The sequence below is a fragment of the Ustilago hordei genome (assembly GCF_900519145.1).
Source record: "Ustilago hordei strain Uho2 genome assembly, contig: UHO2_contig_04, whole genome shotgun sequence".
Taxonomy (NCBI): domain Eukaryota; kingdom Fungi; phylum Basidiomycota; class Ustilaginomycetes; order Ustilaginales; family Ustilaginaceae; genus Ustilago; species Ustilago hordei.
In genome coordinates this window covers 153,979-176,469 of record NW_024545261.1, presented here as the reverse complement: position 1 = coordinate 176,469, position 22,491 = coordinate 153,979, and the positions used below count along the sequence as shown (strand labels likewise).

At 49.3% G+C, this 22,491-nt stretch overlaps 2 protein-coding genes and 1 non-coding gene across 3 annotated transcripts; 2 read left to right on the top strand and 1 right to left on the bottom strand.

The window, feature by feature from the left end:
- Positions 1-1,574: 1,574 nt before the first annotated feature.
- On the top strand, positions 1,575-5,801 carry UHO2_02379 (uncharacterized protein; the record flags this gene model as incomplete). Its single annotated transcript, XM_041555167.1, has 2 exons — positions 1,575-2,574; positions 2,626-5,801. The coding sequence occupies 2 exons, from the start codon at positions 1,575-1,577 to the stop codon at positions 5,799-5,801; spliced, it is 4,176 nt and encodes a 1,391-aa protein (XP_041411101.1).
- Positions 5,802-14,082: 8,281 nt separating this feature from the next.
- Positions 14,083-14,191, top strand: tRNA-Gln(CTG). The gene has a single exon. It is a non-coding gene; the product is annotated as a tRNA-Gln (tRNA).
- Positions 14,192-18,373: 4,182 nt separating this feature from the next.
- UHO2_02378 (uncharacterized protein) lies at positions 18,374-18,706 on the bottom strand (the record flags this gene model as incomplete). The annotated part of the gene is made up of 1 exon (XM_041555166.1): positions 18,374-18,706. The coding sequence occupies one exon, from the start codon at positions 18,704-18,706 to the stop codon at positions 18,374-18,376; it is 333 nt and encodes a 110-aa protein (XP_041411100.1).
- Positions 18,707-22,491: the final 3,785 nt, after the last annotated feature.

Sequence of the window (22,491 nt, the reverse complement as noted above, 5' to 3'; positions counted from 1 at the left end):
ATGGGAAAGGTATGAGATGGGGGGCGCAAGTATCTGTGAGAGAAGCGTTTACGCTGGAGGCCGACAAGAGCAGGCTGAGCTGTGCGGGGAAATTGTGAAGTGTTGGTCAGCCTAAGGGAGAAGGGGGCGGTAACCGGGAAGACAAAGGACAAGTGTGTGAACAAAGGACCGTGAGACGACAAGAAGTTGCCATCATCAACAGGCTGAAAGCTGAAAGTGCGGGGGGAATTGAACACGGCAAGGAGCTCAACGCTCGTTAAGCGGAACAGCAAATGCGTCTTGTTACGATGCCTTGTTACGACAGACAGATACACGGACACACTCGTACAACCATGTAAGAGGCTCCTGATGTCTGCTCTACCACATCACGCCGAATCCGCTTCCCCGATTCTGTGCACTTTCGAGAAGGTTGGAATGCACTGAAATGCTGAACCCACACAGAGTCGCTGTGGACAATGGCGAAAGTCCTTTGTCCCTGGGCTTGTTGCATTACCTCACGTAACTGCGCGGCTCTTGGAAAGATTTAGTGGCGAGCAAGGGCGGCTCACCCTAGGCAAGGCGGGCATGATTGTGCATGCTGCTGTTGCGAGTTCGTCTAGTTTTGGCGCCAGGTGTTTCGCGTGCCTTTCAACTGCTGCCGCACAGAGATCCAGCAGAGGATAAAGCTCGCTTGAGCTTGGCGGTAACCTGGGGATCCTGGTTCAGCAGCGGCTGTGTCAGTCAGTAACCAACAAAACAAGCTCATGTCAAACTTTCACATCTACAAGCTCATTGACTCGCATCGCTGATCGACATTTGAGCCATCACATTACTGTACTGGGCCTGACCCTACGTTGAACTGGACAGGGTGAGGCCTCACGACATGCCCAATGTGACCATGATGGCCTGAGTGTGCTTGCTGACAATGAGCGGGGTTGCAAAGAAAACTGAGAGGCTTCAAGCCACACAAGCGCGTGAATCTGATTTGGGTCCAATGATTTGGTTCGCCGTTGCTCCACCACACACACACACAGAAACGCTCCTGATGCAAGCCAGCGGAAATGTGAGCCGAGGATGTTCAGAAATGAATGTAAACGAGAGCAGATGGCAGGCTTTAGTCTGTGTTTTTGTGATACATCCGCTTTGAACGGCCAAGATTCGGGCTGTGGGCTCCACAAGAGGATCTTGCACAGCCGCTCCCGAACTTGCAACACGAAGTAAGGCAGGACCGAACCACTAGCAAATGTTGCTCTTCCAGCGTTGAGTCCTCTAGTAGAGGTGACAGTTGAAGTAGATAAAGCCGCACAAAGCGTGGAGACAGTGAAGGTAGTGCTTACGGCCGAGTAAAAGGCCTGAACATCTTAGCACGGACCACATGTGTCACAACCTACTCAAGGCAAATGCTTTGTTATGCTCCGCAGTCAATGCGGCTCTCCGCCACTCTTCTTTTGTATATATAGACTCCTAGCTCTCTCGCTCTTTCTCTCTCTCCTACCATCATCATCAACAAAGACACCTCAACCCCAACCACTGACGAATGACTCCAAGACGCTGACGAATGACTTTAACTGATTAAGAGTCTGACACTCAACGCAATGCCGCCATCGACAAGAGCTGGACATACGGGAAGGGGCGATGATGATCAAACGACCACAAGCAATGGACAGGAGGAAGGATGGCTCACGCAGGTAGTCAGGATCCTCCAGCTGGCGAACCCGGCACTATCGGCAGAGGAAGCAATAGTACGGGCCATGGGTCTGGTCAACATTAGCAACCAAGCTCCACGCGGGGAGACCGAAAAGATCCCCAAGGACGTATCGAGCTCCATTGCTCACATCAAGAAGCTCAGCGATAGCAATTGGCACACCTGGGAACCCACCTTTATCGACTGCCTCCAGAGAGTGCATAACGCGAAGGAAATCCTGTATGGTACCGTTGTACCCGGGAGCGAGGAATACGATGAAGACCTAGACAAGGCACTTGTGGGCCTCATCCACGCCTGCTGCGATAACAGCCCGGATAGCCGCATCGACACCTACACCGTCAGAGGGGTGGATGAAGAAGTTCAACTTGGTAGCACACTCTATGCCAAACTCAAGAAGGCACTAACACTAAACGACGCTGTAAAGCGAGCAGGACTGCAGGATCGTATCCACACAGTGCGCTTGCACAATCGAGACGTTGTCAGACTAGGCAAGGAACTTGATTCGATCTGGAACGATGCGGCACGCCTCGGAAAGCGTTTCGACGAGGACCTCAAGAAATCAACTCTCTATCGCTGCACGGCTCAAGATTGGTTCTACGCCAACACCGTCGATGCACTGAAAACGGCCAAACCAGACTGCAAGTATGACGAAGCCTACCATGCACTGGCCAAGAAACAGCAGGATGGTGAGATCACTGGTCGTATTAGAGGAGCAGCAAGGGTCGCCACAAACGCGGAACAGGGGAGTGCCAACCAGGCGGAGCAAGGACCCAGGGGAAGGCGCGATCCTCGCAATCCCTTGGCCCCTCCAAAGTGCTATGCTTGCGGAGGACCAAATCACATTGCTCGAAATTGCACAAACGCACGAGGCACAAGCGAACCTGTCGCTCGTACGACACAGGAGGTGAACCACTAGGAACTCGGGTGCACCTTTCTAGCAGTCGACAGGGGCGAGCGATCAGCATGCGACACCTGGATCATCGATTCAGGTGCAACCCATCATATGGTAAATGATGAGAGAATGCTGCTCACCTCAACGAACAAGGTCGGCCAAATCAGTATGGCAGGGGACGAAAAGCTTCAGGTGAAGGCTATAGGAGATGCCTCCCTTCGGGTCGGTGAGGCCACCATCCAACTATTGGATGTGCTTTATGTACCGAAACTGAATGCTAACTTATTGTCCGTACAAGGCTTGATCGAGAATGGTGCACGAGTAATCTTTGATGAGTTTGGAACTACCATAAAGCAGAACGATGGTACCCAAGCACAATTCAAAAGGGACAGAAGACAGGGCCACTTCAAAGTGCGAGGACAAGCACTGGCTTTGGAACTGGAGGAAACACGAGATGGCGTCCCAGAGGACAACCAGAACACAGGAAAACTAGATAATGCCCCAGAGGGCAATAAGGACACGAAGCATCGAGACAGCTACCTATGGCATGAGAGGTTCGGACACCCAGGACGAGACAAAACGAGACAAATCCGGGCCCATTACCTAGGTACCGATGAGGAAATGGAACATGAGTCGAAGCACTGCAATGCGTGCAGTCAAGGAAAACAGACTCGAGCACGGATGAGCCAATCAGAGTCGGAAAGAATGGAGGCACCATTAGAGCTGGTACACGTAGACCTGATGACAGATTTCAAAGGACATGCCAACTACCACTATGCACTAGTTGCTGTGGACGACTTCTCCTCTCTGATCTACGTGGAACCACTCTGCACAAAGAGTGCTGCACTCACGGCGCTGAGAAGGTGGATAGCCAGGATGGAACGGGCAACGGACAGGAAACTCAAAACACTCCGCAGCGACAATGGAGGAGAATGGTGCAGCATAGCAGCCGAAGACTGGCAAACTCAAGAGGGTTTTAAGTGGCAAAAGAGCGTCCTGGGGATCAGCGTCCAAAATGGACGGGCAGAGAGAGCAATCAGATCGGTCCAAGAAAAGATGCGCTCGATGCTGATTGGTCGAGCTTGCCCTAGAGAGTTGTGGCCGTACGCAATCACAGCAGCAGCACACGTGATGAACCTTACCCCGTCAGCCACCAAAACCATTCCCCACGAGGCCTTCTATGGAACCACTGCGCACAAGCTGGCCCAGCAACTGCGAGTCTTCGGATGCTTGGCATGGGTTCATGTTCAACAGAAGGACCAGCAAGGCAAGCACGGAGCTAGAGCAAAGCCAGCCATCATGATTGGGTATGACGACGAACACAAAGCATGGAAGTTTTGCAACCCGGACCAGCCCGCGTCAATTCAATGGAGCAACTCAGCAACGTTCCATGAGGACAAAGGATGGAGTGATCGCCAACAAGAGGCAGTCAGGCCCATGGTGACCGTGGAGGTCGAGGAGGAGGGTGTCACGCCAGCCATAGTAGAGGAGGAGACCAGATCAGAGACTGCAGTGGAGGATCTCCTACCAGCCGTAGACAGCACAGTGGGTGCCGCCAACACAGCAATACTGAACCTGGACCCAACGCTTGGGGAAGCAATGAATGGTGAGGACGCCCAGCTCTGGAAGGAGGCAATACGAAAGGAGCTAGAAGGACTTGAGGCAATGGGGACTTGGGAGGTGGTGCACCAACCACCAGGAGTACCACTTGTGGACTCTAAGGTTGTGCTTCGGCTGAAGCTTGATGCTGACGGTGTACCTGTTAAGCACAAAGCGCGACTGGTTGCAAGGGGCTTCACACAGAGAGAGGGGATCGACTACCAAGAAACCTTCTCTCCAGTAGCACCCCTCGGAGCGATCAGAGCCATCTTAGCACTAGCGGTGCAGAACAACTGGGAGGTACATGCTCTGGACATCACTATGGCTTACTTGAACTCCACGTTAAAGGAAGCAATCTACATGAAGCCGCCAGAAGGATCAGGAGTAGCACCTGGCAAGGTGTACAAGGTAGTCAAGGGCCTATATGGCCTAAAGCAGTCTGGGCGAGAATGGAATCAGGAGTTCGACAGGTCTTTGCGACGCATGGGATTCTTCCAGGTAGAGTGCGCTCCCTGTATCTACACCAAGGGACAGGGTGAAGATATGGCCATTGTGGTCATCTACGTCGATGACACATTAGTCATAGCACCACGGCTGGAAACGGTCCTAGAGGTTAAGAAGCAGATTAGTCAGAGATGGAAGATGGAAGATAGTGGTGAGGTCTCTCACTTCTTGGGCATCAAAATCAGTCGAGACCGTGCGATGCACACCATGACGATTGGTCAGTCAGGGTACATCGACCAAGTGCTGGCGAAGCACCTGGACAAACGTACGAAGCCAACCATGGTTCCAATGCAGAGCATACCGGAGGGAACCCTTGTCGCAAGCGCAGCACAACAGAAGGAGTATCCGGTGATTGTTGGCAAGCTGCTCTGGGTTGCCAACAGCACCCGGCCCGACCTTAGTCTCACCGTGGGTGTTCTCGCTAGGCACATGCGTGAACCATCGCAGGAGCATTATCAGGCAGCACAAAGAGTCTTATGCTACCTCGAAAGCACAAGGCAGGTTGGATTGGTTTATAGGGCGAGTGAGTCGCAAGAGCCACTGGTTGCACACAGCGATGCAAACTGGGCAAGCGATGCCACCATACAGAGAAGAAGCACATCGGGGTCAGTGGCATTAGTGTACGGGAACCCAGTAGCCTGGAAGTCAGCGACACAAAAATGCGTGTCATTGTCCGCTGTCGAGGCAGAGTTCATTGCAGCCACGGAAGCAACACGTGAGGTGCTCTTCCTCAAGCAACTGCTACGCTCAATTGGCATTGCCACAGGCACACCGACGGTCTACTCGGACAACACTGGTTGCATACAGGTTAGTAAGGACCCAGCACAGCACTGGAAGCTTAAGCACATCGACACCAAGTATCACTTCGTCCGTAACAACGTACAAGAGGGAAGGGTGCAGATCAAGTACGTAGACACCACAAGAAACTTGGCAGACGTACTCACGAAGCCCATTGGGAGGCAGGCAATGCAGCAAGCAAGATCTGGGCTACACCTGCAAATACCGGCAGCAGTGTACGGAACGGGGTCCCCGAGCTATGCGACAGTGTTGAAGAACGGAGGTCACACCTTGAAGCAACAGCATAATGAACAGGGTACATATGCTGTTGAGGGGGGGAGTTGAAGTAGATAAAGCCGCACAAAGCGTGGAGACAGTGAAGGTAGTGCTTACGGCCGAGTAAAAGGCCTGAACATCTTAGCACGGACCACATGTGTCACAACCTACTCAAGGCAAATGCTTTGTTATGCTCCGCAGTCAATGCGGCTCTCCGCCACTCTTCTTTTGTATATATAGACTCCTAGCTCTCTCGCTCTTTCTCTCTCTCCTACCATCATCATCAACAAAGACACCTCAACCCCAACCACTGACGAATGACTCCAAGACGCTGACGAATGACTTTAACTGTGACTCCCCAGTCAAGTGAGCAAGAAAGCCGGAAACAACGCCGTCCAAACTCCATCCGAGAGCAGCAGACCGCTAGTCAAGGATTGTACCATAGTAGATCACCCTTGCGAGGACCGTTCCGTTCCCAAGCACACACTGTCGTGGTGGAAACGTCTGGCCAGGTAAATCCAAACATGTTGTTGTAAAAGGGAAGAATTGAAGATATCGAGTTAATATAATCTGACTAGGGCCACGATCAGGCTCCTTTATCACAGACGTATGACTTCTTGAATACTTATGTTACTATAGATGAGTGCGACTTTGAGAGCATATATATACCTTAGGGTCTCCTCCTGAGCACACAATACTGAGATGAGTTGTGCTCCTCCTGCGATGCCCCTGAGCCGTTGCCATGGCAACCTTTCATACGTTCTCGTATGCACACTGCCTATTCGCGACCTTGCTCCATCAGTGTCTCGGGTAAACCTTCTAAGTCCGATTTGAATGCCGGCAAATCTTCAACTGGAAGTGACAACAATTCAGGAACTGTTAGTTTGTCCCAGTTGAGGCTCACACTGAGTCGCAGTTGACAGAGTGTGTACAGACCCTGTGTGGAAATTTGAGGACAATTGGGTTATTTCCCCATATTGCCGGATACCCCGCATTTGGGTCATTGTCGTCATTGAGCAATAGCACTATCATCATATTAAGCAAGAACACTTCAAACACCAACATGGTCTGTGGAAATGAGCTCGCTCCAATGCAGCGTGCTTCAATTGTTGCAATGCATGATACTGGGCTGCCAATTTGACAAATTGCGGAGCTAAGTGGTGTTTCCAAGACAGCAGTTCAAAAGACCATCTGTCATGGGACCGGATGTGCAGGAAGCAGGAAGAACCGAAGCCATATGAGAAAGAGCACAGGAATCACAGGATTGGGCCAAACAAGGGGTTACAGCAGAGTTCATCAAGATCTGTAGTAGAAGAGACTCTATGACAGATTTTGTCCAAATCAGCATGAGCAGTATGGTACAACGAATCCCACTGGAATCAGTAGTATCACAATCATATGATAGATCTCGCAGGAACTGATGAGCAGGCAACAATTTCACAGGTATCATGACAAGATAGATGCTGAGGACATTGGACTCACCACCCTGATGAAGCAGGGGGGCAACTTGACAATGAACCCAAGGGCAGGGGGATGGGTGAGATGAAAGGGGCCATGAATCACCACTCAGATGAAGTGGGAATGGCCCTTGTTGATTATGAAGCAGCACAAGGACTGTCCATCTGCAGAAGACCTGGGAAGCGGTGCTAACGAGTAGCATCGTAAGGGAAGGACAAGCGGGGAGGAGGAGCAGTGTTGGAGGAGGTCTCTCAGAGCAGGAGCAAGCTGTCATGGGACCGGATGGATGCGCAGGAAGAATTGGATACATATGAAGGGCCAGGCGCAGTGATTGTGGATTGGGCAAAAGGGGAGATCCAACAGAGCTCAGCGAGATTGGTAGGATCAAGGACCATATGACATAACTTGTCAGGATCAGCAGAAGCAAAGGTCTTGTCACAGAGTTCAGCAGGATCAGTAGTAACATGATTGTATGACAGATCTCAAGGAAGCTGGGTTGAAGACACTGTCAGCGGTCGCGCACCTGAAACCTGAGATCAGTAGTAGTATCAGTACTATCACCGATTCTGTCGAGTTATGCGACAGCACTAGTGGTATTACGATTCCTAGTGTAATATGCGACAGAACCATCTCTGCCACTTTTCTCGTTGGAATCTGTAGTTGTATTGATGTTGTGACAGATTTCAACTGACCACCATGGACACTCCATCCAGAGGTAGCTCGGCACGATCAAACTACGATACGACTCTAAGTGAACTTGATGTTGACACCAATGGTCTGGTGTGAGTATGGATAGATGACGTCGACATGAGTGTCCAGTGTGTCGACTAATGCTTGAAGTGATCCCTGGACCGCAGTGGATGACTGCCTTCGGTTCTATCAATATCCAGACTGCTGGTTTGCTAGAACCGCCTTCGGATGTCAGGAAACGGTGATACAACACATGCACTTTGATGAGGAGCAATCTGTTGATTACTACTATGCTGACTGTGAACTAATGATACTTATTGCTTGAAGTAATACTAGTTTGTTTGATGAGTGTAGAGTGGATGAGGATCCACTCAACCACTTAGTGACGAGAAGGTATGGCTTTATACCTCTTCGCAGTGCCACCAGCGCCACTGCTCCAACTCTCTCTCCAGAGAGTACCTCCTTCGTCGAGTGCTATGCAGGAGTCCCTGTAACCCTACTCCTGTCCCTCTTGAGCTGCGTGGCGACCTCCTCGACACAGCTCTTCTTCCTCATGAACTATACACTGGTGTCCTTGCCACAGTTCTCCTTCCTCCTAACTGGCGACTGTTCTCTTGACTCCTATCTTGTGAACCCCTGAGTGGTAACCAGCTGCAATCTACTGAGCTCGGTCCCCGTCTTGGCAGAGCTTGGTCCTCTGCGCATGTGGATTCATCATACGAACATCCTTGTCACTGATCTCTGCAGAATCTACTATACAACCTCTCCTACTACTGATCTCATCAGAATTCGTGATATCATCCTTATTCGTACTGATCTCACTGAGATCTGTCATAGAGCCGATTCTACTGCAGATCTTGGCGACTTCTGCTGCAAATCCTACGATCTGCCCGATCCCCTGATTCCTGCGCTCCCTTCATATGAACTAGCGGTTCTCCCTGCTTCCTGCGCACTCAGGCCCATGACAGACACCTCCTTTAGCAATAGTGGAACAATATGGACAGGGCCACCACCTTATGAAGTAGGGGCCCAACATCCTCCTATTGCAGGGAGCACAGGAGACAGTACTGCCAAGGAGGAGGATGTCATAGGAGAGACAACAGGAGGGTGAGCAGTGTTGGAATGGGCCTTCTAGAGTAGAAGCAGGGTTGCAGGCGACCCTGCGAAAACATCCATATTGTCAGGGGTCTCGCGCCTGAAACCCAGGTCGGTCTGTTGAGGTACTCGGTGACTATCAAACTGTGCGACAGCTATTGTCTCGGTATCTGTCTCGACGAGCTAGTTGTTCGGCGACTATCAAGTTGTGCAATGGGTGGCGTTTGTGTATATACTATCATAGGTTTCGGCTGACCTCTGTGGACACTCCGTTCAGGGGTAGCTCGGCACGATCAATATCAATGCTTAGATTATGATGACACCAAGGTCTGGTGTGAGTGCTGATGATGATGAGGTTGATGAGGTTGGTGATAAGGTTGGTGGGTGTTGATGATAATGAGGTTGATGGTGTTGGTGATAAGGTTGGTGGCATCAACATGAGTGTCCAGTGTGTTGACTGATGCTTGAGGTGATCCCCAGACCACAGTGGACTACTGCCTTCAGTTCTATCTTGATCCAGACCACTAACCTGCTATGGGGCACCTTTGGACATCAGGTAGTGGTGATACAACACACACACTATGATGAGGAGCAACCTTGATAGATTGCTGCTATGCTGACTGAAACTAATGAGTACTTATGTTTCTAAAGTATTGACTAGTTGTATGGTGAGTAGAGTGGATGAGGATCCACTCGACCTTTGATGATGAGAAAGCATGGTTATATACCTCTTCACAGCATCGCCAGCAATGCTGCTCCTGCTCTCTCTCCAGAGAGTACCTTCTTCATCGAGTACTGTTCAGGGGCCTCTCCTGCTTGGCACCCCTGTGCCTCTTGAGCTGTGTCGACTCCTTCGACACTGCTCCTCCTCCTTGCTATCCTGCTGCTTGTTTGGCACCCCTGTGCCTCCTGAGTGGTGTCGACTCCTTCGACACTGCTCCTCCTCCTCATGACCTGGTGTCAACTCCTTCGACTCTTGTTTCTCGAGCCCCTGAGTGGTAACCATCTGCATGCTCCTTGAGCTTGGTCCTCTTCATGGCTGTGCCTGCTCCTTGAGCTTGGTCCTCCTCATGGCTGTGCCTGGCCCTCCTCACATATGGCTCAGTCCTCCTTTGCATGTGAGTCTGTAGGAGTCCATAGTCTCCATGGAGACTGCACTACGACCATGCTCTCTACTGGTATCGACTAGATCTTCGATACCTGTGCTCCTTCCATATGAACCAGTGACCCTCCTGCTTCTTGAGCATCTAGGCCCATGACACATATAAGGCATACATGTGTCAGCGGTCATGTGCCTGGAACCCGAAAACTACTGGTTTGGTTGATTTCAACCAGTTTCAGTGAGCACTCTTGAGGATGCACCTGTCAGCCACTTTCACTGAGACTGCTTGAAGAGTTGTTTGTTTGATGAGTTTTGGCTAACCACTGTGAACACTTGGTTCAGTGGTAACATGGCACAGTTGGTTCCTGCTTGTTGCAGAACACTTAGTATATGGGGTGATAATCTGTTGGCTCAACATGAGTGTTCAAGATGTCAATGATCAGACAGTGAATTGGTGAGAGAAGCCTGGACCACAGTATGAGTACTGCCTTCAGAGAGATAGTTATCTGGACTGCAGTAGCTACTGCCTACAGATGTTGTCAGTGAGGGTGATACAACACACCCACTCGGTTTAGTAGCAACAGCCTGCAATTGCACTATGTGACAGAACAACTAAGTATACATTACAGTAGAGTATAGTTTAGTTTAGAATAGAGTGGATGCCAGATCCACTCATTCACTATGATGGGGGGGTGTATATATATGTTTGTGCCATGGTGTTGACTCCACCATGGCCCCCCTCCTTGCAGGGGTGTGGCCTCTCCATCCACCCTTGTCTATCTGGCTCCTTCAGCATCCCAGTCCTTCCTGCTCCTACTCCTCTTGCTGAGGCAGCAATCCTCCTATGCTGCCTTCATTGTACTCAGGGGTTATTCTCCCACCTCATCAGGTGGCAAGGTCTCTCATCCCCTGTTCCCAGTGGCTGGCCCTATGGTCTTGCTGGAGTGTCTTCATCTTGTTGTGGGACCAATTGATCCACTTCATCTTGGGCCAGTCTCAGTGAAACTTCCCATAACCCACTGTCTTGACCATTCTCAATGAGGTTTTGCCCCAGCTCTTTGTCTGACCATTCTCAATGAGATTGGTTGGAGCCCCTGGGTCTCAACCAGTCCTGCTTCCTATGTGCCGAGCTCAACTCGGTGGCTGCGCAGCACAACTGCTTATGATCTCTGCGCTGGCCCTGTGACAACATGCTCCCTGTCGTAGTGAGTGAGTGGATCCATCCACTCTACACCTTATATCACTAGTTATAGCTTCACAGAAAGTATAGTTAGTATTCCATCAACAGTTGCAATTGCAGAGCATTGCTTCTACATAGTGTGTGTGTTGTATCACCACTCATTGACATCATCCAAAGGCAGTTCATTCTGTGGTCTGGATATTGATCAACACCAAAGGTGGTTCATACTGCAGTCCAGCTCTCTTGATCATTAGAACCAAAGGCAGTTGTCCATTGCAGTCAGGGGATCACCTCAAGCACTCAGTCAACACACTGGACACTCGTGTCAGCATCAACAACATTACTTACATCAGACCTTGGTGTTACCTCAAGTATCTATCAACTAGCAATCATGCCAAGCTACCTCTGGACAGAGTGTCCACAGCAGTTAGTCAAAACCTGCAATAGCAATCAATCTATCACATATTTGAGTGAGAGAAGTCATAGAAGCCTTCTACAACAGATTTAGACAAGAATAATAATAACAGCCTTTTATCACATATCTGAACAGGATCTGTAATAGATGTGTTTCTACTACAGATATCAGGTTTCAGGCGCGAGACCCCTGACAGCAAGCAGAACTCGGAACCAGGACACAGACAGTGGGAAATACTTTGTTTGGCCCAATGACAAGGTCTTGCAACTTGTCACCATCCTTTTGAAAGCAACTACTATCAAAAGTTGCTACTCAAAGGTCGCTTGACAAAGGAGCAAGAGAAAGGGTTGAAGACAAGCAAGGAGATGCTCTACAAGCAGATCTATGACAAGATCTTTCCCAACAGCAACATCACAAATGGTGGTGGTCATGTCAAGACCAAGCTGCACTGGCTTGAGAGTCAATACATTGCCATAAAGAATACGTTCTCACAGACTGGCTCTGGTCTTCTCCTTCACGATCTCAGCCCTGTGTCATGGGCCTGGATGCGCAGGAAGCAGGAAGATCAGTCAATTCATATGAAGGGAGCATGGGAATCAAGGAATCGGGCAGAATGTGGGACTTGCAGAAGAGTTCACTGAGATCTGTAAGAGAAACAGCTCTATGGCAGATCTCACACAGATTGGCATGAGAAAAGATGGTATCACAAATCCTGCCAGGATCAGTAGTAAACAAGATCATATGGCATATTCTGTGGAGATTAGTGGCAAGGGTGATTGTACAGCAGAGCCAGTAGGGATTAGTGACAAGGACATTCAAGGTCACCACCAGATGAGGTAGGGACCCTGCATGACAATGAAGTCAGTGCAAGGAGATGGGTGCTGAAGTCAGGAGGTAGATGGAAGAGGGGGCGAGCATTGTCATTGGGATGAAGTGGGGGGACCCCTATCAGTGATGAGGTGATGCTGGCTCTCCTCGACCCAGGAGCAGAAGAAGCGGGGTTCAGCAGGGAGGATGCCCTGGTAAAGGTCTCTACCACAGCACTCGACAAAGACAGTGCCCTCTGGAGAGAGAGAGCTGGAGCAGAGTCACAGGCAACCCTGCAGAGATGAATATAAGCCATGCCTCCCCATCAGAAGTGGTCAAGTGGATCTCCATCCACTCTACACCATACATAAATAGTTATCACTTTAGCACAAGTATACATTAGTTTCAGTCAGCAAAGTTGCAATCAAGTAGTTTGCTTCCCTTGTAGTGTGCATGTTGTATCACTGCTCACTGATGTCCAAAGGCAGTTCATAGCAAACCAGTGGTCCAGATATCAATAGAACTGAAGGCAGTCATCCACTGTGGTCTGGGGATCACCTCAAGCACTCAGTCGACACACTGGACACTCGTGTTGACGACATCAACCATCTCAATCACACCAGACCTTGCTGCACAGTGGTTAGTCGAGACCTGCAGTAACAATTACATTATCACATCTTTGGGCGAGAAAAGTCATAGAAGCTTATCTATGACATACCTCAATAGAAATTGCAATACACAAGATGTTACCACATATCTCAACAGGATTCGTAATAGACACGTTCCTGTCACAGATATCAGGTTTTGGGCATGAGACCTCTGACAGAAAGCTATGACAACTGTGGCATATAAAGCGCACCAAGGTTGGCAGAGCAGGCAAACTGAATCTTGACAATGAAGACAAAGGCAGAGGCAGCAGGCGGAGTGCTCACAGCATACAGTGGATGTCCAACAGGTTTCACAGACATAGCAATGGCAATATGAATGACTGTATCTACTTTGATTGTGTGACAAGAGTGTCAAAGATGGTGGAGCTACAAGGTGGTTTGGATTCTGGAACTGCTTCATTTTCTGGCTGACACTACCCTCCCTTTGTTGGCTTCAAAAATTAACCCTCTAAAAACACAGCTTACATTTGGGGGCATCAACTTTCTGAGCTTTTTTCACTATTGGAAGGCTCTAGTTTTCAAGGGCAAAAAAAACTGAAACCCCCTAATGCTAGATGCTTGTGCTCCACCTGAGAGGGTTTTTTTTTTGGTTCCCTTGTAGTTACTGTTTCCTTCTTTTTTGCTCATAATAAAATAAGGCCATAAGGCCTGCTATATAAAAAGAAGTCCTTTTCAGGATGGATATTTTTTGCCTTCTTGCCATTCAAGTTGTCGTTCTTTTTAGTATCTCTGCTCTTATCTCTACCGTCGCGGGCCAGTCTGATTTGTCGTACTAGATGATCAGAACCCAAGTCAGATGTCGCTTGCAGTAGCAGTCGCAACAAGGCAAGTTTTGGGTCGCAACGACAGGCGCCAAATACTTGGCCAGAATATGGCTTAATATCCACAAATCAAACTCGTTCTTAGTTCTGCGTTTCCCCGACTGCGGCATCCAAGGTTGTATGGAGTAGTTGGTTAACTTAGGAGATTCTGATTGTTCTGTGCCTCAAGTGCCACAATACGATTCGACTTCTCTTGCCCTGGGTTCGAATCCCAGTACGACCTGTTTTTTGGTACGAATTTTCGAAACTTTTTGCCCTTTTGTGGGCCTCCACAAACGCGGAAGATCGAGGGCCCTCCAACTTTTTCGAACAAGACTTTTTAAGAAATGGCCGAGCTATGGTGATTTTAAGGTTTTCGAGATGGTGTCACTGGTACTAATCAGGCGTCGCTCCTGATCACCTCGACCTTTCGACATCACAACTCTTCACCAGACTCAACAAGGACACTCAGCCGACTTCAGCGCACCCCAACGCACCAAGATCCGACAGCATCGACACCTCTGCAGGCGCCAAGGCCAGCAAACACAACCTTCGCACTCTCCGCATCCTTCCATCCATCCGCAAACGGCGCGAACTCGACTCCATGACATTGCGACTCTCGCAAGCATTGCTGATAACTCAGCAGACCACAGCGCATCCAAGGCCCGACAGCATCGACACCTCTGCTGACTCCAAGGACAGCAAACACCACCTTCGCTCGAACTCGACTCAATGACACTGCGACTCTCGCAAGCTGCGCTACTTTAGCAACGCTGGGGAGCCCAGCATAGCAATGCCAGGCAAAACCAGCATCCCTTTCCGTTATGACCCTTTAGCACAATCATCAATATCTCTCAGCAACAGCTCTGGAGGGCCTGATCACAACGGCGGGTGATCACAACGGTGGGTCCTTTTTGTGCTCTTGGTGCACCGTGCGCACCACACGCGGGCAACTCCAACCTGCCTCTGACCTCGTGTCTGCGACTCTTCTGGCATTTATCGGTGACTTTGGCTTACGACTCTCTTGCTTGCTTGCCTCGGCGACCAGGAAGTTACCTCTCTGAGGACCCAAAGTTTGTTGGCATCTGTTGGTCGAGAAGTTTGATCTTGGCCTAGAGGCATTTTTCATTATCTCCCCCTTGTGCCCTTTTGTACAATATCAGTAGAAGCTATGCAAGACACCGCATCGACTGGGCTACGATTTAGCTCCTCTCGCACAGGTGTATCGTAGATGCAATGCTTAAGATTTTCATGTACTATAGCTACAGGATCATGTATATATATACTTTTGTCTGATCCATGAGATTGTCTATCATTACCCTCCAAACTGTGTGTATCACGATCTGTCTCGGCGTTGTCTTCCTCATGCTTTGGTGTTCTCTCTTGTGGATGTCTCCTGATTGGTCGCCACACAATTAACATGCATGCAGAACATCGGTCTGTCGGCATCTCGGCTTTCCTGCATATTTGTTATTCCGGCTTATCTTCAACTATATCTGTTTCAATGCGGTTGCAATATAATGCTGAAATTGACGATCCAATGACGACGCTGAAGGGCGACGATCCAATGACGACGCTGAAGGGCGACGATCCAATGACGACGCTGAAGGGCGACGCAAAGCCGACCAGATCGGAGATCAGGCAGGGCCAATCCAATGAGGTGGCAGATTTGATCAGAGATTGAGGATAACCAATCTCACTAGGGATTGGGTACAACCAAGTCCTGCTCATTGTCAGGCTGGTTCATTAACTATAGCAACTCCCACATTTGGCATGTGCCACCCACATGTATATACAGCTTGTGCATAAACTGTCCCACAATTTTAGATGTCACCACACATCACTCCAATGCTCAATAGCCATATGTCTGATTGCCACACTGTCTGATATCATCTGAAAGCTCTGCTTCTTCTCTCCAAGACTGTGTAATTGATATTGACATTACACATGAAAATTGTGCATCAAAAAAGAGCTGAGAAATTTTTTATTGTTGGACAGTTTATGGAGCTCTCCTCTACAACACCTTAGTACTTTGTATTCCCTCCTTTTGCCTTCAGAACCACCTCTATGTGGTGTGGCATACTCTCTATTAGGTTCCTACATGTCTCTGGAGTGATTGCTGCCCATTCAGCCTCACATCACTTGAGCAGTTCATCCCTGGGCATTGCAATTGTACACTCCCTGTGCATAAGTTTGGGGACAATTGGGTAATTTCCCAATTTAGCCAGTTACCCTGCATTTGGGTTGTCATTGTCATTGAGCAATAGCACTACCATCATACTTATCAAGAACACTTCAAATGCCAACATGGTCTGTGGCAATGAGCTCTCTCCAAGCAAGCATGCTGCAATCATTGCAATGCATGATACTGGGCTGCCAATTTGACAAATCATGGAGCTAAGTGGCATTTCCAAGACAGCAGTTCACAAGACCATCCATAACTTTAAGGAGCATGGTACCTTCAAAACAAAAGCACAATCTGGCTGTCCATGCTCCTGGACAGCTACCTTGGACCAATACCTTCAGTGTGAGGTACTCAAAAACCTGTTTCTATCATGGTGACAGCTGTCAGCATCACTTGGCAGCATTCCAATTACACAGCTCTGGAAAGCAGCATACCGGGCCAGTATTAACCACTGGATTGCACTCTGAAAGCTGTTTCTGACAGCCAAAAACCAGCATAAATGTCTAGAATGGGCCAAGGCTAACAGCTCCACTGATTGGAGGGGTGTGCTGTTCATGGACAAGGCAGCTGTCGAGGTTGGCTACCGGCCCGGATGCACATCTGGCCGTTTCAGCATCCAGGTATGGGCCGGCATTGCATACAACCTTAAAACCCCATTGGTTGTGCTCCCATTGGCTCCAAGAAAGAAGCGGCCAGGGTCAGCTAATCAATGGGATCCTGCCAAGAACCTCACAGCTGTCAGATATCATGATTGGATCATTGACGGCCTGCTCTGGGACACCATAACTGCTGTTAGTGCATACCCTAACAGCCTGTCAGTTGTCGAAGATGGCAGCAGCTGTCATCAGGCTGCTGTCATGGGCCTGAATGCTCAAGGAGCAGGAGGGTCACTGGTTCATATGGAAGGAGCACAGGTATCGAAGATCTAGTCAATACCATTAGAGAGCATGGTCGTAGTGCAGTCTCCATGGAGACCATGGACTCCTACAGACTCACATGCAAAGGAAAACCAAGCCCATATGCGAGGAGGGCCAGGCACAGCCACGAAGAGGACCAAGCTCAAGGAGCATGCAGATGGTTACCACTCAGGGGCTCGAGAGACAAGAGTCAAAGGAACTGTCACTGGTCAAAGGAGAAGGAGCAGTGTATAGGGAACTGGCAAGCAGGTCCTGAGGAGGAGGAGCAGTGTTGAAGGGGTCGACACCACTCAGGAGGCACAGGGGTGCCAAACAAGCAGCAGGATAACAAGGAGGAGGAGCAGTGTCGAAGGAGTCGACACAGCTCAAGAGACACAGGGGTGCCAAGCAAGCAGGAGAGGCCCCCTGAACAGTACTCGATGAAGAAGGTACTCTCTGGAGAGAGAGCAGGAGCAGCATTGCTGGCGATGCTGTGAAGAGGTATATAACCATACCTTCTCATCAGCAAAGGTCGAGTGGATCCTCATCCACTCTACACAACCATCATAACTAGTTATCACTTCAGCATAAGTATATATTAGTTTCAGTCAGCATAGCAGCAATCTATCAAGGTTGCTCCTCATCATAGTGTGTGTGTTGTATCACCACTACCTGATGTCCAAAGGTGCCCCATAGCAGGTTAGTGGTCTGGATCAAGATAGAACTGAAGGCAGTAGTCCACTGTGGTCTGGGGATCACCTCAAGCATCAGTCAACACACTGGACACTCATGTTGATGCCACCAACCTTATCACCAACATCATCAACCTCATTATCATCGACATTCACCAACCTTATCACCAACATCATCAACCTCATCATCATCAACACTCACACCAGACCTTGGTGTCATCATAACCTATGCATTGATATTGATCGTGCCAAGCTACCCCTGAACAGAGTGTCCACAGAGGTCAGCCGAAACCTACGATAGTATATACAATGAATGCCACCCACTGTCATTGCGCAACTTAATAGTCACTGAACAACTATCTTGTCAAGACTGATACTGAGACAATAGCTGTTGCACAGTTTGATAGTCACCGAGTATCTTGACAGACCGACCTGGGTTTCTGGCGCGAGACCCCTGACACTGGACCACAGAATGAACCACCTTTGGATGATGTCAATGAGCAGTGATACAACACACACACTAGGTAGATGCAATGCTCTGCAATTGCAACTGTCAACAGAATACTAATGTATACTTATGTGAAAGCTATTACTAGTAATGTATGGTGTAGAGTGGATGGAGATCCACTCACCAGTTATGACAAGGAGCATGGTTATATAACCATCCTCACAATGTCACCTGTGACACTGCTCCTGCTCTGGGGCCTCCTCAATGCTGCTCCTCCTCCTTGTCCTTCCCATCCTTTCCATCTGTGATGCTGCTCAACAGCACCTTGTCCCTCACTTCCTGTGGATGGACAGTCCTTGTTTGTTTCATTGTCAACAGGGGCTCCTCCCACTTCATCTAAGTTGTAGTTTGCACCCCCTTTCATCTCCCCCATCCTCCTGTCTCTGGCTTCATCATCAGGCTGACCCCCTGCTTCATCAGGGTGGCGAACCCAATGCCTTCCGCCCCCGTTGTGTTGTGTGATCTGTGAGATCAGCATCTTCTCTCCAATTCCCTTGAGATCTATTCTATGACCCTGGATGTCACAGATTCCAGCGAGATTTGTAGTAACCTCTCGCTTGTGCTGATTCGGACGAGATCTGTCATATGTCACAGGGTCAGCAGGTCAGCATATGAAGGGGTGTGCCAAATTGATCGGCGGCAATTATGGTAATGTCACAGGGTCAGCGGATCAACATATGAAGGGTGTGCCAAATTGATTGGCAGCAAATCATTGGGAATTGATGAAGCTAATCGGGTTGGAAGTGCATATGATTACAAGACCAACCAAACTTGGGGATCCAGGTTAATCTCACAAGGATTGATCAGGATCAACCTGATCAGCATGTCTTAGCAAGTCAGCCAACACAAGCAAGCATCAGGAGATTCAGGAAGGAGGATACTGGCATTAGAAGGAGAAGCATATGGAGATAACTGTCATGGGCCTGGATGCTCAAGAAGCAGGAGGGTCATGGGTTCATATGGAAGGAGCACAGGTATCGAAGACCTAGTCGACACCAGTAGAGAGCATGGTCGTAGTGCAGTCTCCATGGAGACCATGGACTCCTATGGACTCACATGCAAAGGAGGGCCAAGCACAGCCACGAGGAGGACCAAGCTCAAGGAGCAGGCACAGCCACGAGGAGGACCAAGCTCAAGGAGCAGGCACAGCCACGAAGAGGACCAAGCTCAAGGAGCATGCAGATGGTTACCACTCAGGGGCTCGAGAGACAAGAGCCAAAGGAACTGTCACTGATCAAAGGAGGAGGAGCAGTGTCGAAGGAGTCGACACCAGGTCATGAGGAGGAGGAGCAGTGTCGAAGGAGTCGACACAGCTCAAGAGGCACAGGGGTGCCAAGCAGGAGAGGCCCCTGAGCAGTACTCGATGAAGAAGGTACTCTCTGGAGAGAGAGCAGGAGCAGCATCGCTGGCGATGCTGAGAAGAGGTATATAACCATGCTTTCTCATCAATAGGTCGAGTGGATCCTCATCCACTCTACTCACCATACAACTAGTCAATACTTTAGAAACACAAGTACTCATTAGTTACAGTCAGCATAGCAGCAATCTATCAAGGTTGCTCCTCATCGTAGTGTGTGTGTTGTATCACCACTACCTGACGTCCGAAGGCGCCCATAGCAGGTTAGCGGTCCGGATATAGATAGAACCGAAGGCAGTAGTCCACTGCGGTCCGGGGATCACTTCAAAGCATCAAGTCAACACACTGGACACTCGTGTTGACGCCACCAACCTTATCACCAACACCATCAACCTCATTATCATTGACATCACCAATCTTATCATCAACACCATCAACCTCATTATCATTGACATCACCAATCTTATCATCAACACCATCAACCTCATTATCATCGACATCACCAATCTCATCACCAACACCATCAACCTCATCATCATCAACACCCACACCAGACCTTGGTGTCATCATAACATTGATATTGATCGTGCCGAGCTACCCCTGAACGGAGTGTCCACAGAGGTCAGCCGAAACCTACGATAGTATATACAACGAATGCCACCTGCTGTCACTGCACAACTTGATAGTCACCGATACCGAGACAATAGCTGTCACACAGTTTAATAGTCACCGAGTATCTCGACAGACCGACCTGGGTTTCAGGCGCGAGACCCCTGACAATAACCACATGTAGGAATGGGGACCAAGCTCAGCATCACACAGATGGTTAATGCTCAAGGGGCATGTGCATATAGCCACACAGGCCCAAGCACAGGGGTGACCACATGACCAAGGGGTTTGGTCATGAGGTCCAACCAGTGGCTAAAGGGATTCACAGGATAAGGTCAAGGAGGTGGTTGCTGGTGAAGGGAGAAGGAGCTGTGTCAAGAAGAATGGAGATTGGCTAAACAAAGAAGAGGAACTGTGTCAAAGGGGTCATCACACATCATCAGGCAGAAAGAGAGTATGAAGGCAAAGGGGCAGTGCTGCACAACCATTATGCTGTGCAAATGGCAGAGGTGCATCATCAATGGGGATTGACACCAGCAGGAGGGACAGTGTCAAAAGGGGATGAAGGCCCCTCAGGAGGAGTGGGATAAGTGTTGCAGGTGACACCAATCAATTGCATAAATACTCTCATTCTACCATAAGCATATGAGTGGATCCTCATCCACTCTACTTACTTTATACTTTACTCTTTACTTGACTCTTACTTTTGTATCATTGCAATAGCAGTGCTCTTGCAACAACCCCCAAATGTGTGTGTTGTATCACTGTTAGGCATCAACTGTAGGTGGTGTTCTTCAAACACTTGTGGTCCAGTTCTCAACTGTAGGCAGTGTTCTTCAACACTTGAAGTCCAGTCCCTTACTGTAGGCAGTGTTGCTCAACACCTGTGGTCCAGTCAGTTATTGTAGGTGGTGTCTCATACCTGCAGTCCAGTAACTTCCATCCCCTGTAGGTGATAAGCATATTGTGGTCCAGATGATGTCCAAGAGCATTAACAACAGTACTGTGAACACTTGTACTGTAAAGAGAGTGTATCACTCACTCACCAACAATCAATGAACATGCTGTGCAACCTCTGAACAGAGTGTTCAAGGTGGTCAGTCAAGACCTACCAGTATGAAGTTGTCTGGTTACATTTAGTTGGAACATACTGAGTAGATCTTACTCAATCAATCCCATCTATACCAATCAAATAACACCCAAAACTAGTCTCTGGCACACGACTGCTTACATCATAGAGCCACTTCTACTACCGATCTCGCTGAACTCTGCTGTAAACCCTCTTTTGCCCGATCCTGCAATTCCTGCGCTCCTCCTCATATGACTTCTAATCTTTCTGCTTCTGCGCATCCGGTCCTGTGACACCCTCATGGCCTAATATAACCACTCCAACAACACTTAGCGCAGGCCAACACAACAGATCTGGGGCTCCAACACCCCCTTTTTGCCACACACTGCCCATTTTGAATTCCTCATCCAAGAACTGCCTAACATGATTGAACCCCAAATGATTCTGACCCCCTTTTTGGCTACACACGACTTTAGAGCGACATTGGGGAGCCCCCGTCTCTTGCAGGGGCAAAACCAGCACCAACACACACCCCCTTGACCAATCCAAAGACCTTTCGACCATTTCTACACCAGTCTATAATCATGACGGGCCAGCGAAGAGGCTGTCCCCACAATGTACACCCCTTATCCACCTCAAGCCTACCATGGAATCCAAGCCCACCGTGGGGTCCAACCCCACCTGGTTTGAGCCACAGTCCATCAGAGACACTGCCGGCATCCATCTGAACACTGCCACACCCCTCCTCATCTGGTGGCTACCAGCGGCACCCTCACCCCAGCAACACCGCCTCGACCCAGACTCTCGATGCCACCGTTCCCTGCTACCTTGATCATACCTCAACCTTCCCCCACACACGCTCCCATCCCAACAGCCAAACCAACTTGTACCTCTGCCAATGTCTACCTGTAGTACCAGCCAAAGCCTCGAAGATGCAACAACTGCCCACAAAAATGCAACAGCCGGCCAATTCTACGAGCCCAACCCCAAATTGTGTCATAGGGTCTGCGCAGAAGACCCGAAATGAGATATGGGGTGCATTGTGCGCACAAAATGTGGAATCCACCACATCACAGGTTTCCGGTTGATTTCACTGGAAACAAGCACTTGCGCATTTTTCATAAGCGTCAGTAATGGTCTTGCAGACTAATGCGACGTGGTCCGCAGCAAAGTTCGTAAACTCACAGACCAAGAGAGGGCTTGTCGTGATCAGGTGGTGGCTGGACTC